This window comes from Rana temporaria, chromosome 1, assembly GCF_905171775.1.
Source record: "Rana temporaria chromosome 1, aRanTem1.1, whole genome shotgun sequence".
NCBI classification, from domain to species: Eukaryota; Metazoa; Chordata; class Amphibia; order Anura; family Ranidae; genus Rana; species Rana temporaria.
In genome coordinates, this window is record NC_053489.1 from 183,604,606 (window position 1) to 183,623,971 (window position 19,366).

Sequence of the window (19,366 nt, forward strand, 5' to 3'; positions counted from 1 at the left end):
AAGTCCAATAGGGCATACACACGGTCGGAATTTCCGATGGAAAAAAGTCAGTCAGACTTTTTTCATCAGAAATTCCGATCGTGTGTACAAGGCATTAGTGTCTATAGATCTTTATATTGGAGGAGACCACTCTAAACTGTTATGTGGAGACCACTCTAAACTGAGTTAGTGCCCGTAGATTCTGCTAAGGGAGGCATTCCTGGGCTCGCCTTAAGGGGATGGCTTTGTGAACCTTCAATACAGAATCATAGCATTTTTGTGCAGCTTGGTAGATGATTTTTAATGTATTTTTAGGATATCTTTTGAATAAATAATTTTTTATACAGCCATTTATGTGAATATATGGAATGCCTAGAAAGACCCATCCAGACTATAGTGAAAAGTCTGGATGGCAGCACTCCCATAAAATCACCTTTATTAATCCACAATAGAAAAACGACAATCCATACAGCAAATGGGGCTACAAATACAGCACAGCCAAAGCATTTCACACCTACCCAGGTGCTTAGTCATGAGCTAGGACTAAGCACCAGGGAAGGTGTGAAACACGTTAGCTGTGTTGTATTTGTACTCCCATTGCTGTATGAATTGTCGTTTTTCTATTATGGATTAATAAAGATGATTTATTGGGAGTGTGAACATCCAGACTTTTAACTAGGATTCCTGATGCATGCAGGGCCAGCACCCTTTCCATGAGCAGAGGTAGTAGAGTACAGGGATTTAGTTACCTGGAGCGGTATATTTCTTCTTCCCATTCAGACTAGTTATGTGTTTAAGCTGGATACAACCCCGACTCCAAAAAAGCAATCAATTTCAAAATGACCTTTTATGATTTGTATCTTAAAATGGTACATTTTCTCAGTTTAAACAATTGATATGTGTTCTATTTTCCATTGTGAACAAAATACACATTTCCAAATCATCAAATTCTGCTTTTATGTAGATTTCACAACGTCCCAACTTTTGGAGAATTGGGGCTGCAAGATCATACCAGGAGTTCAGCTTTAAAATGGTAGTCTTTTTTTGGCACTTGTACCTACAGGTAAGTCTATACTGTAACAGGGCTTACCTGTAGGTACAGTGAATATCTCCTAAACCTCCATGGTTTAGGAGATATTCACACTGCATTTGGCCGGTGATGTTACCAGCGTATGCACTCTGAAGGGACATACCTGTGCCGACCCTTCAGAGTTCCCTGCCACAGTCCGTGACTCCCATGCACAGGAGTGACTTTATAATGCCACGGCCAATCAGACGTCGAGCACGGAATGAAGACGGGTGAAGATGGAAACCCTATCAGCAGCGACAGCACGCCGCTAGAGGGCTTTGTTCTAAGGAAAATATTTCATAATGTGTTAGTATGCACTGCATACTAGCACATTATGCAATTGTCTTCAGGGTTAATTAACAAAAAGGTACAGGATCATTCAGAAAACAAAATTGTGTTTACACTACAAACTAAAAGGATGTCTAGCAAATAAGTTTAAGGAAATTTTGTTCATTTGCTTCACAAAAGATGTAAAACTAAATTCTTGGGTATAAATATAAAACCAAATTGTGGAGACATAATTTTGGGGACATATATTGCATATTTAACCACTTAAGCCCCGGACCTTTATGCAGCTAAAGGTCCAGGCCAGGTTTTGCGATTCGTCACTGCGTCGCTTTAACAGACAATTGCGCGGTGGTGGGACGTGGCTCCCAAACAAAATTGACGTCCTTTTTTTCCCACAAATAGAGCTTTCTTTTGATCACCTCTGCGGTTTTTATTTTTTGCGCTATAAACAAAAATAGAGCGACAATTTTGAAAAAAATGCAATATTTTTTACTTTTTGCTATAATAAATACCCCCCAAAAACATATCTAAAAAATGTTTTTCCCTCAGTTTAGGCCGATACGTATTCTTCTACCTATGTTTGGTAAAAAAGAAAAAAAATGCAATAAGCGTTTTTCGATTGGTTTGTGCAAAATTTATAGCGTTTACAAAATAGGGGATAGTTTTATTTTTTTTTTACTACCAATGGCGGCGATCAGCGATTTTTTTCGTGACTGCGACATTATGGCGGACACTTCGGACAATTTTTACACATTTTTGGGACCATAGTCATTTTCACAGAAAAAAATGCCTTTCAATTGCATTGTTTATTGTGAAAATGACAGTTGCAGTTTGGGAGTTAACCACAGGGGGCGCTGAAGGAGTTAGGGTTCACCTAGTGTGTGTTTACAACTGTAGGGGGGTGTGGCTGTAGGTCTGACGTCATCGATCGAGTCTCCCTATAAAAGGGATGACTCGATCGATGCAGCCGCCACAGTGAAGCACGGGGAAGCCATGTTTACATACGGCTCTCCCCGTTCTTCAGCTCCGGGGAGCGATCGCGAGGGGGCGGCTAGAAACGAATAGCCGCGCCCTCGTCCCGGATCGCTCCCCGCGGGTTTCCGACCGCCGCATGTACCGGGGGGGTCCTGATCGGACCCCCGACCCCGGGAAAGGCGGGGACGTACATGTACGCCCAAATGCCTGTACGTGCCATTCTGTGGACGTACATATACATGCAGCAGGCGTTAACCGGTTAAATAAATATCCATTGACAATCCGAGTTCCAATCTGATACATGCCAAACATGTCACCTAAGCAGGGTGCGGAGCAGAAATTCAGGAAGAAAACAAAATAATAAATAATCCCCATCAATTAGAAGATGACATCCACTGCTAGCAAAAAAAATGAGGAATGCTGTTGAGTGGAAAGGATTATATGGGGTCCTAACAGTTCGCCAGTTGTCCAATCATCTTGAAGGCAGCAGCATATAGCCCAATGTCCTGTACAATTAAAGTTTATTTTTTAATGCAGGTGTGTCTCTTTTTCAGAAGTATGTGCGTTTTTCTGTTGTATTTTTACATTGACACAATCCCCCATCAATGCATGTCGGTTTGCTCCACAAAGACACGTGTCTCAGCAGTTATTGATGGCACCACCAGCAAGTAGGTTTCTACTGACAATTTGGAAGTAGAGACTAAAATGATTTACCAAGAGCGTTGCCAAGTTTTCTACAACCCTATAACTTAAATACTATACCATACAGGAGGGGATATGCCACATAACGACTAGCTGCACACACATTATCATTCTACAGCATTTACAGTGGGGATCGAAAGTTTGGGCACCCCAGGTAAAAATTTGTATTAATGTGCATAACGAAGCCAAGGAAAGATGGAAAAATCTCCAAAAGGCATCAAATTACAGATTAGACATTCTTATAATATCTTTATATAGTAACATTTTATATTTTATATAGTGACATTTCCATTTTATGTAATCTTTATGTAATTTTATATATTTATATATACTATGTATACTATGTATATTCGTTTATATATATAGTTTTAACTATATGCATTTGCACTTTTGAGATTCTGTGGCCATAAAACAAAAACAGCTGGTTCAGTATTTATTATACCACAATGTTTGTTTGCCCGAGATTTCAAAATGTGCATTTAATATGCAATCATTTGCCTGAAGTTTACCACTTTAGGGGAATGCAGGCTAGTGTTGTAGCACTAATTATAATGATATCTGCCCTTCACCCCGACTGTTGCAATGAAGCACATGATGGGTTAGTCCCCATTCACATCTAGGCGTTTTGTCGCCTGTAGTGCGACGCCGCTGCCGCCAGAGGGATGAAAAGACATTGCCCTCTATGGAGATGGTTCACATCTCCACGCCGAACGCCTGCAAAAAGGTCCCGGACCTTTTTTTCAGGTGGCGTTCGGGAACCATCTCCATAGAGGGGCACATCTAGGCGGACAATCGCCGCAAATCGCGGTACAAAACAACGCTATTTGCCGCCGCAATTCGCGGGACAAAACACCGCAAATTTGTCTGCCTAGACGTGAATGGAGCCTTAATCTGGTAGCTGTGTGTTTTCCCTCATTGAGGGTGAACGGCTGAATGCTGCATGCAGCAGCTCTGCATCACCTCATCCTGATCTACACACTCTTGTAAGCGTACGAATAGATCGCTAACACGGTACGGCGTGACGTGCATTTGTTGGAACGCCCCGTGTTCCGATTGGCTGACGGGCGAGTACCTGTAGGAACGCCCCTTGGTGTTCCGATTGGCCGTCAGATGGATGATGGGAGATTATTTATATCCGGTCATGTCGTGAGTGTAGCTATACCCTCCGCAGAAGTCGCACGAACGACGAAATTAGTAAGGGTTACAGCTTTACGCTATAACCGGACATGATATTTACACTTCACTGAGGGATCCGAGAAGGAAGTTTTCCACCTGTATACCAGCTGGGGACTGTGGTCAAGCACGCTGCTTCTTTGCAAAGGACTGGGTGAAGTGATTTTACTCTGCTCATTTTGATTTTACCTTGTGTACGTACAATTTATGGGGGGTGCCTGATGGAAGGGATGAGTATTAAACAGAATCACGCTATGTTGGCAATTTTTGTGTTTATTTATTACATCTGAGGCTGATCCTATAAGAAGTGATTCCCTTATGAGACGGACATGACAGCAGTCTTCATAGCTATATCTTCGATTACTGTGAAAGGTTTGCTTTGTTTGAATCTCTGGTGAGTTTGAACCCCTGCGGGGTCTGTTTTCTCAACACGTGGTGGATTGCGAGTGCGGTGGATGGTGCACAATCTCTATCTCCTATATCACCATTATTGGACATTTTATCTATGTGAAAACTGTCTTCAAATCACCTGGGACGGATTATCTGTCTAGTTGTACTATATGGTGCTGTTAGTCACCTTACATCTAACACCAGCGCTGTTTGGTATTTTGCATTAAGAGGGATTTTCCTTCAACTATGTGTTAAGAATACTTTTCTATATTCTTATAATATGTCAAAAAAAGTTAGATTTTATTTCCATCATTTACACTTTCAAAATTACAGAAAACCAAAAAATGGCATCTGCAAAAGTTTGGGCAACCTGCAGAGTTAATATCTTGTACTGCTTACAGATCTTGCTTTAACTTCTCTGGTTCTTGATGACTGCCATTTCTTAATTACATTACGAACAGAGCATATTGACATCTGAAAATGCTTTGCTATCTTCTTAGAGCCTTCTCCAGCTTGTGAGCGGCAACTATTTTCAGTTTTCTAGACAACTGCTTAGAAGAACCCATGGTGTTGATTGTTGGGGCAAGGTCAAATGAGTCTGGGCATTTGAGATTAACATCACCTGGTCTTCCCAGACGATGATTGAGAATAATCCATGACACTGGCAGGTCTCAGCTTTGCAAAGGGGGCAGTGCATGCTATAAATTCTGCAGGGTGCCCAAACTTTTGCAGACGCCATTTTTTTGTTTTCTGTAATTTTGAAAGTGTAAATAATGTAAATAAAATCTAACTTTTTTTGACATATTATAAGAATGTCTAATCTGTAATTTGATGCCTTTTGGAGATTTTTCCATCTTTCCTTGGCTTCGTTATGCACAATAATACAAATTCTTACCTTGGGTGCCCAAACTTTCAATCCCCACTGCAGGGCTCAAAATTTCAAGTCCTGAGCAACTAGCCAGGCCTCAAGGATTACTCGCCACCAATTGCCCCACCCAAACCCTACCATGTCCCGCCCCTAGACACGCTCTCATAAATTATCTCATGAAATGACACTTAAATGTTTTATGCAGAATTAAGTTATAAAAATAAATATTAACAAATTTATCCATGCCCAGAAATGCAGCCTGCCCATGTCTACCAGTGCAGATTTGTGTCCCCAGTGCAGCCACGTGTCCCCAGTGCAGCCACGTGTCCCCAGTGCAGCCTACCTGTGCTGGGTAAGAGAGGAGAAAAGGGAGGGGCCGCTGCCTGGTTGTTCAGAGTGCGGGGAACATAACAGCTTTTAATTCAATAGCTGTATTCCCCGCCGCGAGCCGTCATATACAGCCCCTCCCCCACACAGCTATTGAATTGAAAGCTGTTATCTTCTAAACAACCAGGCGGCGGCAGCATTGGTAGCAGTGGCCGCGACTCTCCTCTCTCTTCCCCTAAGATCACTCCTTGCTCCCCCCCCACTGCTCCCAGGCAGCCCACACTCGCCAGCCCTCAAAATCCACTTGCAAAATGCGAGCAGGCGAGTGGAAATTTTGAGGGCTGCCCACTGAATATAGCACCAACAGTTTGAGCAGTGTTTTACTACATGAACATGCCTGCATTACTGTAAACCAGTGTTACTTAACGCCAGTCCTCAAGGTGCCCCAACAGGTCATGTTTTCAGGATTTCCTTCAGATAAAATGGCTGTGGTAATTACTAAGGCAAGTAAAAACACCTGTGCACAATAATGGAAAGCCTGAAAACATGACCTGTTGAGGTGCCTTGAGGACTGGAGTTGAGAAACACTGCTGTAAACTGCAGTGTGTGTGTGTGTGTGTATACACAGCTGTGCAAAGCTACACAGCAATATTCTGAATGAGATTTGCTTGCTAGAGCTCCTTTAAACACATAGCTGATACAAACACTAACAGTAGCCAAGACAACGTCATAGACCAGAACTACCAATCACTTATGTGTGACATGAGTAATGTACCTGTTGACTACTTCCCAGAGACTCCTGCAATCTTGTCAGCTCTTCCTTTCTTGATTCAACCTCAGTTTTCAGCTGTTCAATCTGAAAAGTTTGTTCTTCCAACTGTAAAAATGTGAAGAAAAGCAAACATTTAAGCAGATAAGTTTAATGTGTAGGCATTTTGGATTTTCCATAAAGAAATTGTAGTAAATTGAGTAGATTACAAATTAAATTAGAACTGGACAAAAGCAAATTATATACACACACACAGACACACACACATATGCACTGCTCCAAAAAAATTAAAGGAACGCTTTCTAATCAGAGTATAGCATCAAGTCAATTAACCACTTAAGGAACGGAAGGATTTACCCCCTTAAAGACCAGGCCATTTTTGCTATTCGGCACTGCGTTGCTTTAACTGACAATTGCGCAGTCGTGCGACATTGTACCCAAACAAAATGATTGCTCCAACAGTAACTCCCGGAGTTACTTCCGGGTATCGCGAGCTCCGGCGCCGTTGTTGGCTGGAGCCGCAATGATGAAATTCTCGCGCATGCGTGTGGGAGCTGCCAGAAACATCAGACTAGCTGAAGCAACGGTACGAACATGCCATTGCTTCAGGTGTGCATTTGCCGATGACGTTGGCACATAGTGATACAGGTTAGGGGATATCTCCTAAACCGTGCTTGTTTAGGAGATATCCGGGGTAGCTACAGGTAAGCCTTATTATAGGTTTACCTCAAGTAAAAAATGGATTGTAAGGGTTTACAACCACTTTAAGAATGAATGTGAGCACCACGCGTCTGTAAAGGAGGCTGCGGGTGGTTGCAGTTGTGAGAACAGGTGCAACTACCAGCACAAGTCTGAACCAAGCCTAAGGTAAAAAAAAAAAACTGTAGACCCACTTTTAGTCTATCATTAACACAGCAGTTTTCATTCCAATTCCCCCTCTTTAATATTGCTTTATTACATCTTGAACCTGCCAAGAGATTCATTGATTTTTCCCTTTTTTTATTAGAGCAACAATGCTGTTCATTGTGAAATAAATCCCCTGCAGCAATGCCACCCTTTGAACAGCATATTTTATTTTGAACAGTTTTAGATGGATATAAAAATGACTCCGAAGCTAAAATTTTATTTCAAATGACAGAACTACCTACACAGAATAAATAAGATTCTTCACCTGCTGCCTGCACTGTAGAACATTGCTCTGATCTAGAGACATCAACCAAATTCTCTGCAGAAAAACAACAATACTTCTCAGTTTCTCAATGTGCTCAGTGGTTCCTTCTGCTGACCTCCACCTCGCTACAGGTCAAAAACGAAGTAGGGGGTTGACAAGAGGAGCCACTTAAACCTAGCAGAGGACTAGGAGATTGACAATCCCAAACATGATCAGTTACGACAAAGACTTTAAGAGATATCTTTAGATTGGAGTGGTGTTTCGTGGCACAAAAAGGGTTGTATTCATTGTGTCCATCCAGTCTTGAGATACAGTGATGAAAATAAGTATTTGAACACCCTGCTATTTTGCAAGTTCTCCCACTTGGAAATCATGGAGGGGTCTGAAATTGTTATCGTAGGTGCATGTCCACTGTGAGAGACATAATCAAAAAAAAAATCCAGAAATCACAATGTATGATTTTTTTTAACTATTTATTTGTATGATACAGCTGCAAATAAGTATTTGAACACCTGAGAAAAACAATGTTAATATTTGGTACAGTAGCCTTTGTTTGCAATTACAGAGGTCAAACGTTTCTTGTAGTTTTTCACCAGGTTTGCACACACTGGAGGAGGGATTTTGGCCCACTCCTCCACACAGATCTTCTCTAGATCAGTCAGGTTTCTGGGCTGTCGCTGAGAAACACGGAGTTTGAGCTCCCTCCAAAGATTCTCTATTGGGTTTAGGTCTGGAGACTGGCTAGGCCACGCCAGAACCTTGATATGCTTCTTACAGAGCCACTCCTTGGTTATCCTGGCTGTGTGCTTCGGGTCATTGTCATGTTGGAAGACCCAGCCTCGACCCATCTTCAAAGCTCTAACTGAGGGAAGGAGGTTGTTGCCCAAAATCTCGCAATACATGGCCCCGGTCATCCTCTCCTTAATACAGTGCAGTCGCCCTGTCCCATGTGCAGAAAAACCCCCCCAAAGCATGATGCTACCACCCCCATGCTTCACAGTAGGGATGGTACTCATCATTCTTCTTCTTCCAAACACGGTTAGTGGAATTATGACCAAAAAGTTCTATTTTGGTCTCATCTGACCACATGACTTTCTCCCATGACTCCTCTGGATCATCCAAATGGTCATTGGCAAACTTAAGACGGGCCTTGACATGTGCTGGTTTAAGCAGGGGAACCTTCCGTGCCATGCATGATTTCAAACCATGACGTCTTAGTGTATTACCAACAGTAACCTTGGAAACGGTGGTCCCAGCTCTTTTCAGGTCATTGACCAGCTCCTCCCGTGTAGTCCTGGGCTGATTTCTCACCTTTCTTAGGATCATTGAGACCCCACGAGGTGAGATTTTGCATGGAGCCCCAGTCCGAGGGAGATTGACAGTCATGTTTAGCTTCTTCCATTTTCTAATGATTGCTCCAACAGTGGACCTTTTTTCACCAAGCTGCTTGGCAATTTCCCCGTAGCCCTTTCCAGCCTTGTGGAGGTGTACAATTTTGTCTCTAGTGTCTTTGGACAGCTTTTTGGTCTTGGCCATGTTAGTAGTTGGATTCTTACTGATTGTATGGGGTGGACAGGTGTCTTTATGCAGCTAATGACCTCAAACAGGTGCATCTAATTTAGGATAATAAATGGAGTGGAGGTGGACATTTTAAAGGCAGACTAACAGGTCTTTGAGGGTCAGAATTCTAGCTGATAGACAGGTGTTCAAATACTTATTTGCAGCTGTATTATACAAATAAATAGTTAAAAAATCATAAATTGTGATTTCTGGAATTTTTTTTTTTGATTATGTCTCTCACAGTAGACATGCACCTACGATGACAATTTCAGACCCCTCCATGATTTCCAAGTGGGAGAACTTGCAAAATAGCAGGGTGTTCAAATACTTATTTTCCTCACTGTATATGTGACACAGAACAGATCTGTCTGGCAGGCAGGATACCCGATTTTGAAAAGGTTATGCACAGAGCAGCCCGATCCTCCTCTTCTCAGGTCCCTCACCGGCTCTCCTGGTTCCTCCTTCCTGTTGAGCCCCCCCCCCATAGCAAGCAGCTTGCTATGGGGGCACCGAGCCGCAACTCTGTGTGTATTTTACAACTGCCTAGAGTTTAGCTTTAAATAATACATTTGACAGTTCCTGATACACATACTGTACAAACATAGCTAAACATAACATAACCCACATCGATACATGATCAACCCCCCTCCTACACAAGGAAGTGGTCCACAGATCTGGGCAGGGAACTCCATACAACGGATTGGCAGAAATCGTACTACTTCACTCACAAGTCCTCTGTCTCCTGTTACTCTCAGGAGAAAAATGTTAAGCTCCTCTCTCGATGGTACAGGGACCCTCAATCTCTACATAAAATATTTCCATCTGTGCCCCCTGTATGCTGGAGATGCAGTTCGGTAGATAGTAGCTACCTCCATATTTGGTGGACTTGTCCGGCCGTTCAGCCCCTCTGGTCTCAGGTATTTGCCATATACAGCAAGCTCTATGATCGAACCCTGACACCTTCACCAGAAATAGCTTTACTGTCCATGTTGCCTGGCTCTATAGCTTCACAGAAGGGTACCTTGCTGCGTTTCTTTTTGTTGGCCGCAAGGCAGCTTATTCCTCAATCTTGGAAAACTACTACTACCCCTCCATTGTCCCTGTGGGTTTCGGTGGTCAATGACATCATGCAAATGGAGGAGATGCTGGCCTTAGATTCTGACACTCATGATAAGTTTAGGACCTTGTGGCTCTTGTGGATCGACTACTCTACCTCTGACTCTTTAAAGGCGTTACTAACGCCTCGAGTATAGCCCTGCTGCTTAATCCACATATATTTTACACAGATGAAGTGTCGTAGTCCGCTCGGTTCTCGGTCCTCCCTTCTCTCCTCCACCATCCGTCTTTTCCTCCCTTTCCTCTCTTCTTCCTTACATTCTCTCCTTTTCTCTTTCCTAACAATCAGATGTAGTTTTACCGATTTATGTTTCATCAGCCCTCTTTGTTCTTCTAACTCATGCATTGATAGCCACCTGAGGTAGGAGGCGAATTCATCGTAATGGGCTTTCGTTATATAGCGTCTCAGACAAGTTATACGGTTATGATCCTTTCTGTATTGTAGATATTGGTTAATTGTCTGTATTCTATCATTCTGTTAAAAAGCAATAAAGACATATTTACCTCTAAACACAACATAACCATTATTGAATTTCTTACTGAGGAAATGGGTAAAACATTTTAAACGATAAAATTAGAACATTACGTAGAAACATTTTTTCATTCTAAAACCTCGTACACACGATCGGAAAATCCGATCGTGTGTACAAGGCTTTAGAATGAAAAAAGATGTTTCTACGTAATGTTCTAATTTTATCGTTTAAAATGTTTTACCCATTTCCTCAGTAAGAAATTCAATAAGAAATTGTGTGATGACAGGCTGCTGTCGGAAAATCCGACCATCTGTATGCTCTATCGGAAAATTGTTGACGGATTTTCCGACAACAAATGTGGGATAGCATGCTTTAAAAATTTTCAACAAATGTGTGCTGTCGGATTATATGATTGTGTACAAAGTACAAACACGCATGCTCGGAAGCAATGCTAACCATAACACATTAGCAGAAGTTGCCCAAAGGGTGGCGCTAAAGAGTTGAAAAACCATGTAGTTTCAGGTTTGTTGGCCGACAATTCTTTGCCGTTTGTATGCAAGACAAGTTCATGGCCAACGCCCTTCGGACAAAAGCCCTGCGCTTTGTCCGCAGAAAATCTGATCGTGTATACCAGGCTTTATAGTGAAAAACAGACAAGCCGTTTCCCAGGCATGGATTATTGTTGAAAGTTTGGTTAGGAGCATGTGATTGTTTCTAGTTACAGGAGCTTTAGACTTTTATCAGTGTACCCGGACAAGCTGCCAATTCAAAGTAGTCAACTGTGGCTTAGTCAGCTTCAGTGACAATTTTAGGCACATTGATGCAATAAAAAAATTTAATAAAAATATCGAACCATAACTGTGCTAGTAGCGTGTGCATGAGCAAACCAATGATGATGATTTTTTTTTATTTTTATGGTATATGCAAAACTGTTACACAAGGCATGTGTTGCAATGCTCTCTTAGTGAAAGTCAGTTTGGGGGCCAAAGTCTTACAATTTCTTGCAATTTCTGATACTAGAGAAGTCACTGCAATAAAAAAAAAATCGGAAAGAGAAGGTCAAAAAGATGAAACTCTCTGAAGTTAATAAAACTTTAGAATGAAGCTGAACACAAGGATGACAATTCCCCATCTTGCAAACAGTTAAAAAGCAAGTCGTAACCAGCATCTGTTATCACTCTAGCAATGAATTCAAAGTAGCAGGCAAGTGGGAACAAGCACCTATTGATTTAAAAAATACAAGTTCTTTTAATTAACCTTTATTTCAGATTCTCGCTTTACTTGATCCATCTGAAACTCCAGCTGTTCTTTAATACCCGCCACCTCCTCCTGGTTTTGCTGCGATACCGTTAACTGCTTGGCGGTGTCGGCATTCTGTATAAAAACAAGATTACACAATCTTGATATTTAATTTTTTCAAGAGATCCGATCACCAACCTAAAAAAATACAGGTAAAAAACACAGGAAAAAAATCACTTCTTAACATGGTGATGGAACAGGAAGGGCACGTAAGATAGGATTTTTTGTATAAAATCTTTTTCTTGGACTTTATTAGGGGCACAAGGATATTGAGCAAGTGGGGAGAACACTGCTATCATCAGGAGATTGAACACTAGCAACCAACCAGAGCCGTGGAACAGCTTAGCATACCCCTCCTACTTTTGGAATGCCTTAGTTTTGTAGCAAACAGTAATATGGGCAGATAAAAATAGCAGAGGAGTGGGACCCATGTACTTCTGTAACATAAATGGAAAATGTAGGGTAATTTTACCAGTAGTGGAGAGGTAATATAACATACATATATATATATATATATATATATATATATTTATATATATATATATATATATATACATACATACATACATACATATATACCACACACATATATATATATATATATATATATATATATATATATATATATATATATATATATATATATATACACACACACACACACAAAAAAATTATAATAATAACAAACACCAACAAAAAAAAATATTAATACATTTTTTGTTCAGGTTTTGGTGTTTATTTTTATATATAATAATTTGACATTTTTAATGGTTAGGGGTTAATTATCATTTATTACATATTCATTTAGATTTATGATGAGGTTTAGTTATTTGTGTATTTACTTTACATTTATTCATATATTATTGCCATTTTTTTTTCATTTGTGCAGAAAAATTGTGCAAATTCATGCAACAAAACACGTGAATGTGCACAAAATTGCTCACATTAATTTCTATGGAAATAAAAATGTGCCAAAAACACGCAAATCTTCCCAATTTGAGCGACAAAAGCTCCAGAACTTGTCTGAGATTCAGGCGTTTGGCTTCAGGCTATTTGGAGTGGACATATGAACCATCTCCATAGAGAATGATCTATTTGTTTTCTCCTTCAGCATTTTTGAGCTTCAAGCAAAAAATTGCTGGTGAACCCTGGGGTAGCAGATGCAGGTTTCACCAAGTTTAAACATGTGCACTGTGCTGTTCACAAGGACTGCAGTGAGTTCAGAAGTTATCTCTGAAGACCGAAACTTCTCCTGCACCCGCTCGATAATAAAAGATAGGGAGCTCTACTCTGTCTCTTACGCCAGTACAGACTCTGAAGAAAGTGGTTTGGAGAACAATTGTGACCCCTGCATTTGGAGGCATTAATCATCACTGCAACTTTTTCCATAAATTGCAACATGGCAGTGGAGAATTCCTCCCTGGTTGAGCAGGAGGATGTGTTTGTCAGAGTTGAAGCTCTGAGCTTGTATTAGGTCTTTTAACGTTATTGGAAATGCTTTAATTTATTTTTAACAAAATAGGTTTTCATTTACCTGCTCTATGCAATGGAATTGCACAAAGCAGCCCAAACCTCCTCTTATGCGGTCCTGGCTCCTTCAGTCCGCCGAGTGCCCACATAGATCGCAGCTTTAATGGCCAAAGAATATGAATTGTAAGTTAAAGTATTCCCCAGAGGAGCAGCCTTTGCAATTTTGATCTGCCATTTTGCAAGCTAATGAGGTGCATGTCCTTTTCGGGAACTCATGGATCACTTTGAAGAAATGGTGTTACGGTATTCAAATCCAAATGAAAACATGGACAAAAAGCACCTGGTCCATATAGCACAGTAAAACCCCTCACAGATTTTTTGACAGGCAGACCAAAATGTTGGTAAAAAAAATATATTTTATAACATGATAAAATAGTACAAATCAAAGAGTGAGTAACTTGTATAGCGCTGCAGTGGCGAACTAAATCGCCTCAAGGCGCTTTGCATCCAGTGTCGTCCTGATCCTTCAGAAGAGGTGGGTCTTTAGTTTTTTTCCTAAAAGCCCAATGATTTTCTTCCATGCGGATGGTCGTGGGTATGATGAACATTATATAGTATTAATGCAATTGTGAATATAAGATCGTAATGGATAACACCCAAAATAAAGCATTCTGCATGTCTGGCACATACTGTCCATGGATACTGGTGTAGGGCTGCAACGAACGATTATTTTCATAATCGATTAGTTGGCCGATTATTGTTTCGATTAATCGAATAATCGGTTAATAACCTTAAAAAAAAAAAAAAATTGCTGCGATTTGAATATTTTTTTTGGCCAATTTGTTTTTGGGCAGATTAGAAAATACAAATTGCCACAAAAATGTTTTTCTGCAGCTTCTCCATTGAAGTATATTGAACCAAAAAAACAAAATAGCACCATTTTGCTAAAAAAAAAAAAAAAAAGTCCTTGCCCTTTCCAAATACACAGCAGCTGAAAAAATCATGGATGTGAAACCATGTAAATGAACGCAGTGTGTTTCTGCAAAAAGCACAGAGGTGTGACCCAGGCCTGAGATGTTTAGTAACATAATGGGGTTAAAAAAACTAAAATTAGTACAAAAAGAGCAAATAATCGCTACTGTAAGGTGTTCATTTTTTACTGTGGGACAGTGAAAGTAATATTTTCAGTAGAGATTTGCTCTTTTTGTACTATAAAGGGCTAATTTTTTATTTTTGTTAACCACATTATTTTACTGGCCGATTAATCGATTATGAAAATGATAATCGATTAATTTCATAATCGATTAGTTGTTTCGGCCCTATACTGGTGGGCTAGCTGTCGTACACACTTTCCATGTTTCAGACCAATTATAGTCCTTCGGAAGGTTTTGTGTCAAATGGGTAGCAGTAGTGCTACAATATCAATATATCATATTGGTAATATAGCAACATAAAAATGCATATAGAGCAGAGAAAATGCACTCCTGTATCTATGTATGGCATAAACCGATCATATGTGACACTTACAAAAATATAAAAACAGAGATTGCATATAACTGATAAGTGATCAGTTGTTTCCCAGAGAGGGCAGCGCAGACATGCACCAGATGGAACCACGAGGACTGCGAGGAAATGAGCCCAAGTCTGCACATACAGGGATCCCAGGCAACGGAGCAAAGACTCCCACTATGTAATGCCAGACAGCCAGTTAGTAATCGGTCATTGGAGAGAGTTTATTATGATGCTTTTATGTATATATGTATGCATGTATATGCGAATCCCAGAGGGAGAAGGGAATTTAATAAATTGCTGTTACAGAGTAAACCAAGATGGATTTACCATCCCAAAGCCATCCTGCCACCAGGCCTCAATGAAGCGGTTAACTTTAAACCTTATCCGGCTTCCAATCAGGTGTATGTGAACTAGATCTATAGCTTATTCTGTACAATCTATATGTACATTCCATCTCATATTGTTCCATTTTATTTTTTATGTTTCTTATTCAATATTTTTTCATTTATCACTTTCTTTTTGGTGTTGTACGCTGTTTGTACTGGTCAGATCGGCCACTATGGGATTTATAGTTTGCTGTCCTATGTTCATTGCCAATGTGGCAATGTGTGGATAAAAGAAATTTAGCGTGTACAAATGTCATATGTATTACCACCACTAGGGGTCAACCCTTTGCATATGCTGTGCAATGTCTATGAGTAATGGATGATTCTATGTCCCTGGACTGTGCATGTGTGGACATTAAACCAGCCCCCCACCCAGAAGGCGCCGGAAGACTGGGCCCTCTGTGCACTGTCCGGCGCGCGTTGGTCCATGATGGACGCTGGATGCCCAGATTTAGGCGCCAGCTTTTACATCCTGCCTTATCAGCTGTCCCCTATTATTCAATTGGGAATTTAATCATCAAGCCCTCCCGCTGGGTATATCTGCTCCTTCCTGTGTGGTCATTCCTACAGCACACTCTGGGAAACTCATCAGTTATATACAATCTCTGTTTTTTATAATTTTGTAAGTGTGACATTTGATCCGTTATATAGATACATGAACGTACTTCCTTCTCTGCTCTATATGCATTTTTATGTTACGATATTACTAATATGATACATTTATATTGTAGAACTACTACTACCACCCATTTGACATAAAAGTTCTGAAGAGACATGCAAGGTGTCTTCGCCAGTATGTACAACAGCTAGCCCACCAGATTTGTAAGATTTTATGATGTTCTAATAAAGGTCTCAGGCTTACAGCCAGCAAGGGACAGCTGCAGCATCAGACTGAATGATGTAGCAGGGAGGTAATATATAACTCTGTACATCTAAGGGTCTGGTATGAATTTGGGGGGGGGGGGGGGGGCACACCATTTTTTTCTTTAATTATGGTGTTTTTTGCAAAATTTCTTATTTCCAGCAATACTGGCAACCCTGTTGACAGCCGATGAGTCATCCGTTGGTAAGGAAGGCGGTGGCTGGCTTCCCGGCCCGCTCCTTAACAAGCCAATGTAAAATTTGCATATGAACTACATCTAAAATCGTAGCTGAAACACTGAACAGCTGCTTAGGAAATTTTCGGTGAAAATGGAGGGGAAATTCACACGGGACACCTAGCCTTAACCATTCACATGACACACACTAACAACAACAATGTACTGCTACCTTTCTTAGGAGTCCTGCGTGGACATTAATGAGCTCGTTGTGCTTCTCCTTTAATTTGTTGTAGCGTACTTCTGTTGCTTGTACCTTCTCTGTTAACAAAATACAGGCACAATAAATAAGAGATAAGCAAAACTAAAGACATGTTTCTAATGACAGACGGGAGGGCTCCTATCTGGGCTAATTATCTGTCTAACACCACATATGAAGTCACTGGATAAAAATGTAACATATCCACTATAAAAAAAGATTGCATTCACATTGCTTAACAAAAACAAGACAGACAAAGGCATTCTCACAAAGAAACTTCTAGAAATGGATGCTCATCAAAAAAAAAAAAAAAATGGTTACTTGTGCTCTCCTGGGACCCACAGAATCGTCACAGAGCCAGTCCATGCTCTGGAAGGATCCTAATAATGTCAGGATCCACCCAGATGCCAGACTAAGAGCCGGCACAGCCTCTCAGGGTGGCTCTTTGAGCCTGAGCCAGCCTCTTCTTCCTCCCTCCCCAGCTTGGAGCTCCAGTGCCACTCTAGCAAACGAACCTTAATTTGTTATTGCATGAGAACATCTTGACCAGTTTACATAATCATTAAAAGACGTGTCATGTCCTTTTATACAAAAAAAATATATAAAACAAAAATATATAGATACTGCATACTCCTACAAGTCAAACAAGATATGAAATATTTACAATATAAAGAAAAACATAAAAAAAAAAACAAGGAGTGGTTACTCTGCAACAAAAGAAAAATCTGACAGAGCTCTTTAAAATGATAAAATGATTAAAGTATTTAAACCCTCACCTTGTAAAATAACTTAAATAATAAATTCAGTTTAAAACAGAAATGTAAGGCAATACGTTTTTGGGTATCAAGAGTAAAAAATAAAATTAAACAAAAGCAAATGGTTTTTAGCTGCATAAGAGGTTTAGAAAGGTGGGGAAAGAGACTACAGGGGACAGAGAAACAGCAGGATACTGAGCATCCCAGTGATTATCTATGCAGGGGGTGTGTCAGCACACATCTAACCAATGAAGTAAAGACAGGCTCTGCTCCCAAGTAGAATGCAAAGAAGAAAACTGACCACACTTGGATGGATGTGTGTCCATGCCCTGGTGAGGTCAGTTTCAAATAGGAAAGCAGGGGGACTAGCAGGATCACCAGGTATTTCACACAAAGGAAGCAATACAAAGAAAACAGGACACAATTCAAGTGCATGATAACACAGACGCATCACAAATATGAAATGTTGGGGTAATATACAGTAATAAATGTCAGCTTTATACCACAGCAGAGCAGTGTTGGAAATGCTACCATACAATCAGTTCAATAAAGCTTTCATTAAAAAGTAAATGTGAAGCGTAAAAATTGTCACTTTGGAGAAGATCTCTCCTCACTTCCTGCTGTGTCTCTGGGACAGGAAGTAAAAGAAAATCTCCATGACAGAACACACGCAGAAAAAAAAAGTCAGTGTTGTGAACCAATTTCTACATTAAATTGGATGTAAAGGATAAACTTCAAAATCTTGTAATTAGAAAAATTCTTCAGTTTAAATAAAAAAAAAAAAATGAGCTACTGAAAACATGCAGAAAAAATGTGCATGTATGTCTATTGTATTTTTAATGAAAGCAACTACAGAGTAGTCTAAAGCTAGCTACACATTATACAATTTGTTTTTGTTCTTGTTCCATTTCCTTTACCGTCAACTATGCAGGTCAAGGGCCTGCCTGATTGCATACAATGTATGACCTCATCTATTTTTGGTAAACCTCATATTACATATTTAAGGAAATTGTACAAGAAAATTGTATAATGTGTAGGCAGCTTAAGGCCTTTGAAACCCTTGCATACTACATTATGTTCACAGAACAGCCCATAAAGAATACGTTTTTTATTCAACATTGAGGAGGCATGGTCCAGCATTAAAAAAATAAAATAAATGTTTTTCATTTGAAAGAATTGCTGATTTTCAAAACCCCAATGGGTTTGTGTATCTTTATTTTCAGTAAAATAAAAATATGCACGCTTGTAGAGCATAAAATTCTACTTCCATTGACACCGATAATGAAATGGCTACTTAATCTTGACAATGCGTTTTTCAGCCCAGGCATCAAGTACAGTTTAATCATGTTGCTTATTGCAGCCTCCTGGCAGATGTTGGTGAAATCCCAATGGTATAATTAAGCCTCTGCATTTATAGAAGCCTTTCAGGAATTGGCTATGAAAGGTCATAAGCAGCACACAAACTGAACAATTTGCCATGTATTGCACTGTATAGATTAAACACTTCTTGTTTCTGATATACTGGCAGTTTGTAAAGACCTACTTTCCATTTCTACATGCAGTCCTTGGGTTTTGTCGCTCTCTTGCTTCAGTTTCCGTAGTTTCTCCAGCTCATCCCGCAGCTGCTCATTGTCCACCAAGGCTTTCTGCTTTTGCTTCCGCTGCTCTTCCACCTCAGCTTCCAAAGTGTTTATTTGACCTTTCAGCTGCATGATGTATTTCTGGGCCTGTGACATTCAGACACGTTTTTAAATGTATTTTATTGCCATCAATGTAAAGAGTTAAATT

The 19,366-nt window shown here is 40.2% G+C and overlaps 1 protein-coding gene across 1 annotated transcript in view; it reads right to left on the reverse strand.

Moving 5' to 3' along the window:
- HIP1R (huntingtin interacting protein 1 related) overlaps nt 1-19,366 on the reverse strand; it is a 179,562-nt gene that overhangs the window by 55,255 nt on the left and 104,941 nt on the right. Inside the window, exons 14-17 of the mRNA XM_040347324.1 lie at nt 19,122-19,305; nt 16,797-16,885; nt 12,118-12,234; nt 6,547-6,648 (exon numbers count right to left, since the gene is read on the reverse strand). Of these exons, the coding sequence (XP_040203258.1) occupies nt 6,547-6,648; nt 12,118-12,234; nt 16,797-16,885; nt 19,122-19,305 (492 nt within the window). The remainder of the gene's footprint in view (nt 1-6,546; nt 6,649-12,117; nt 12,235-16,796; nt 16,886-19,121; nt 19,306-19,366) is intronic.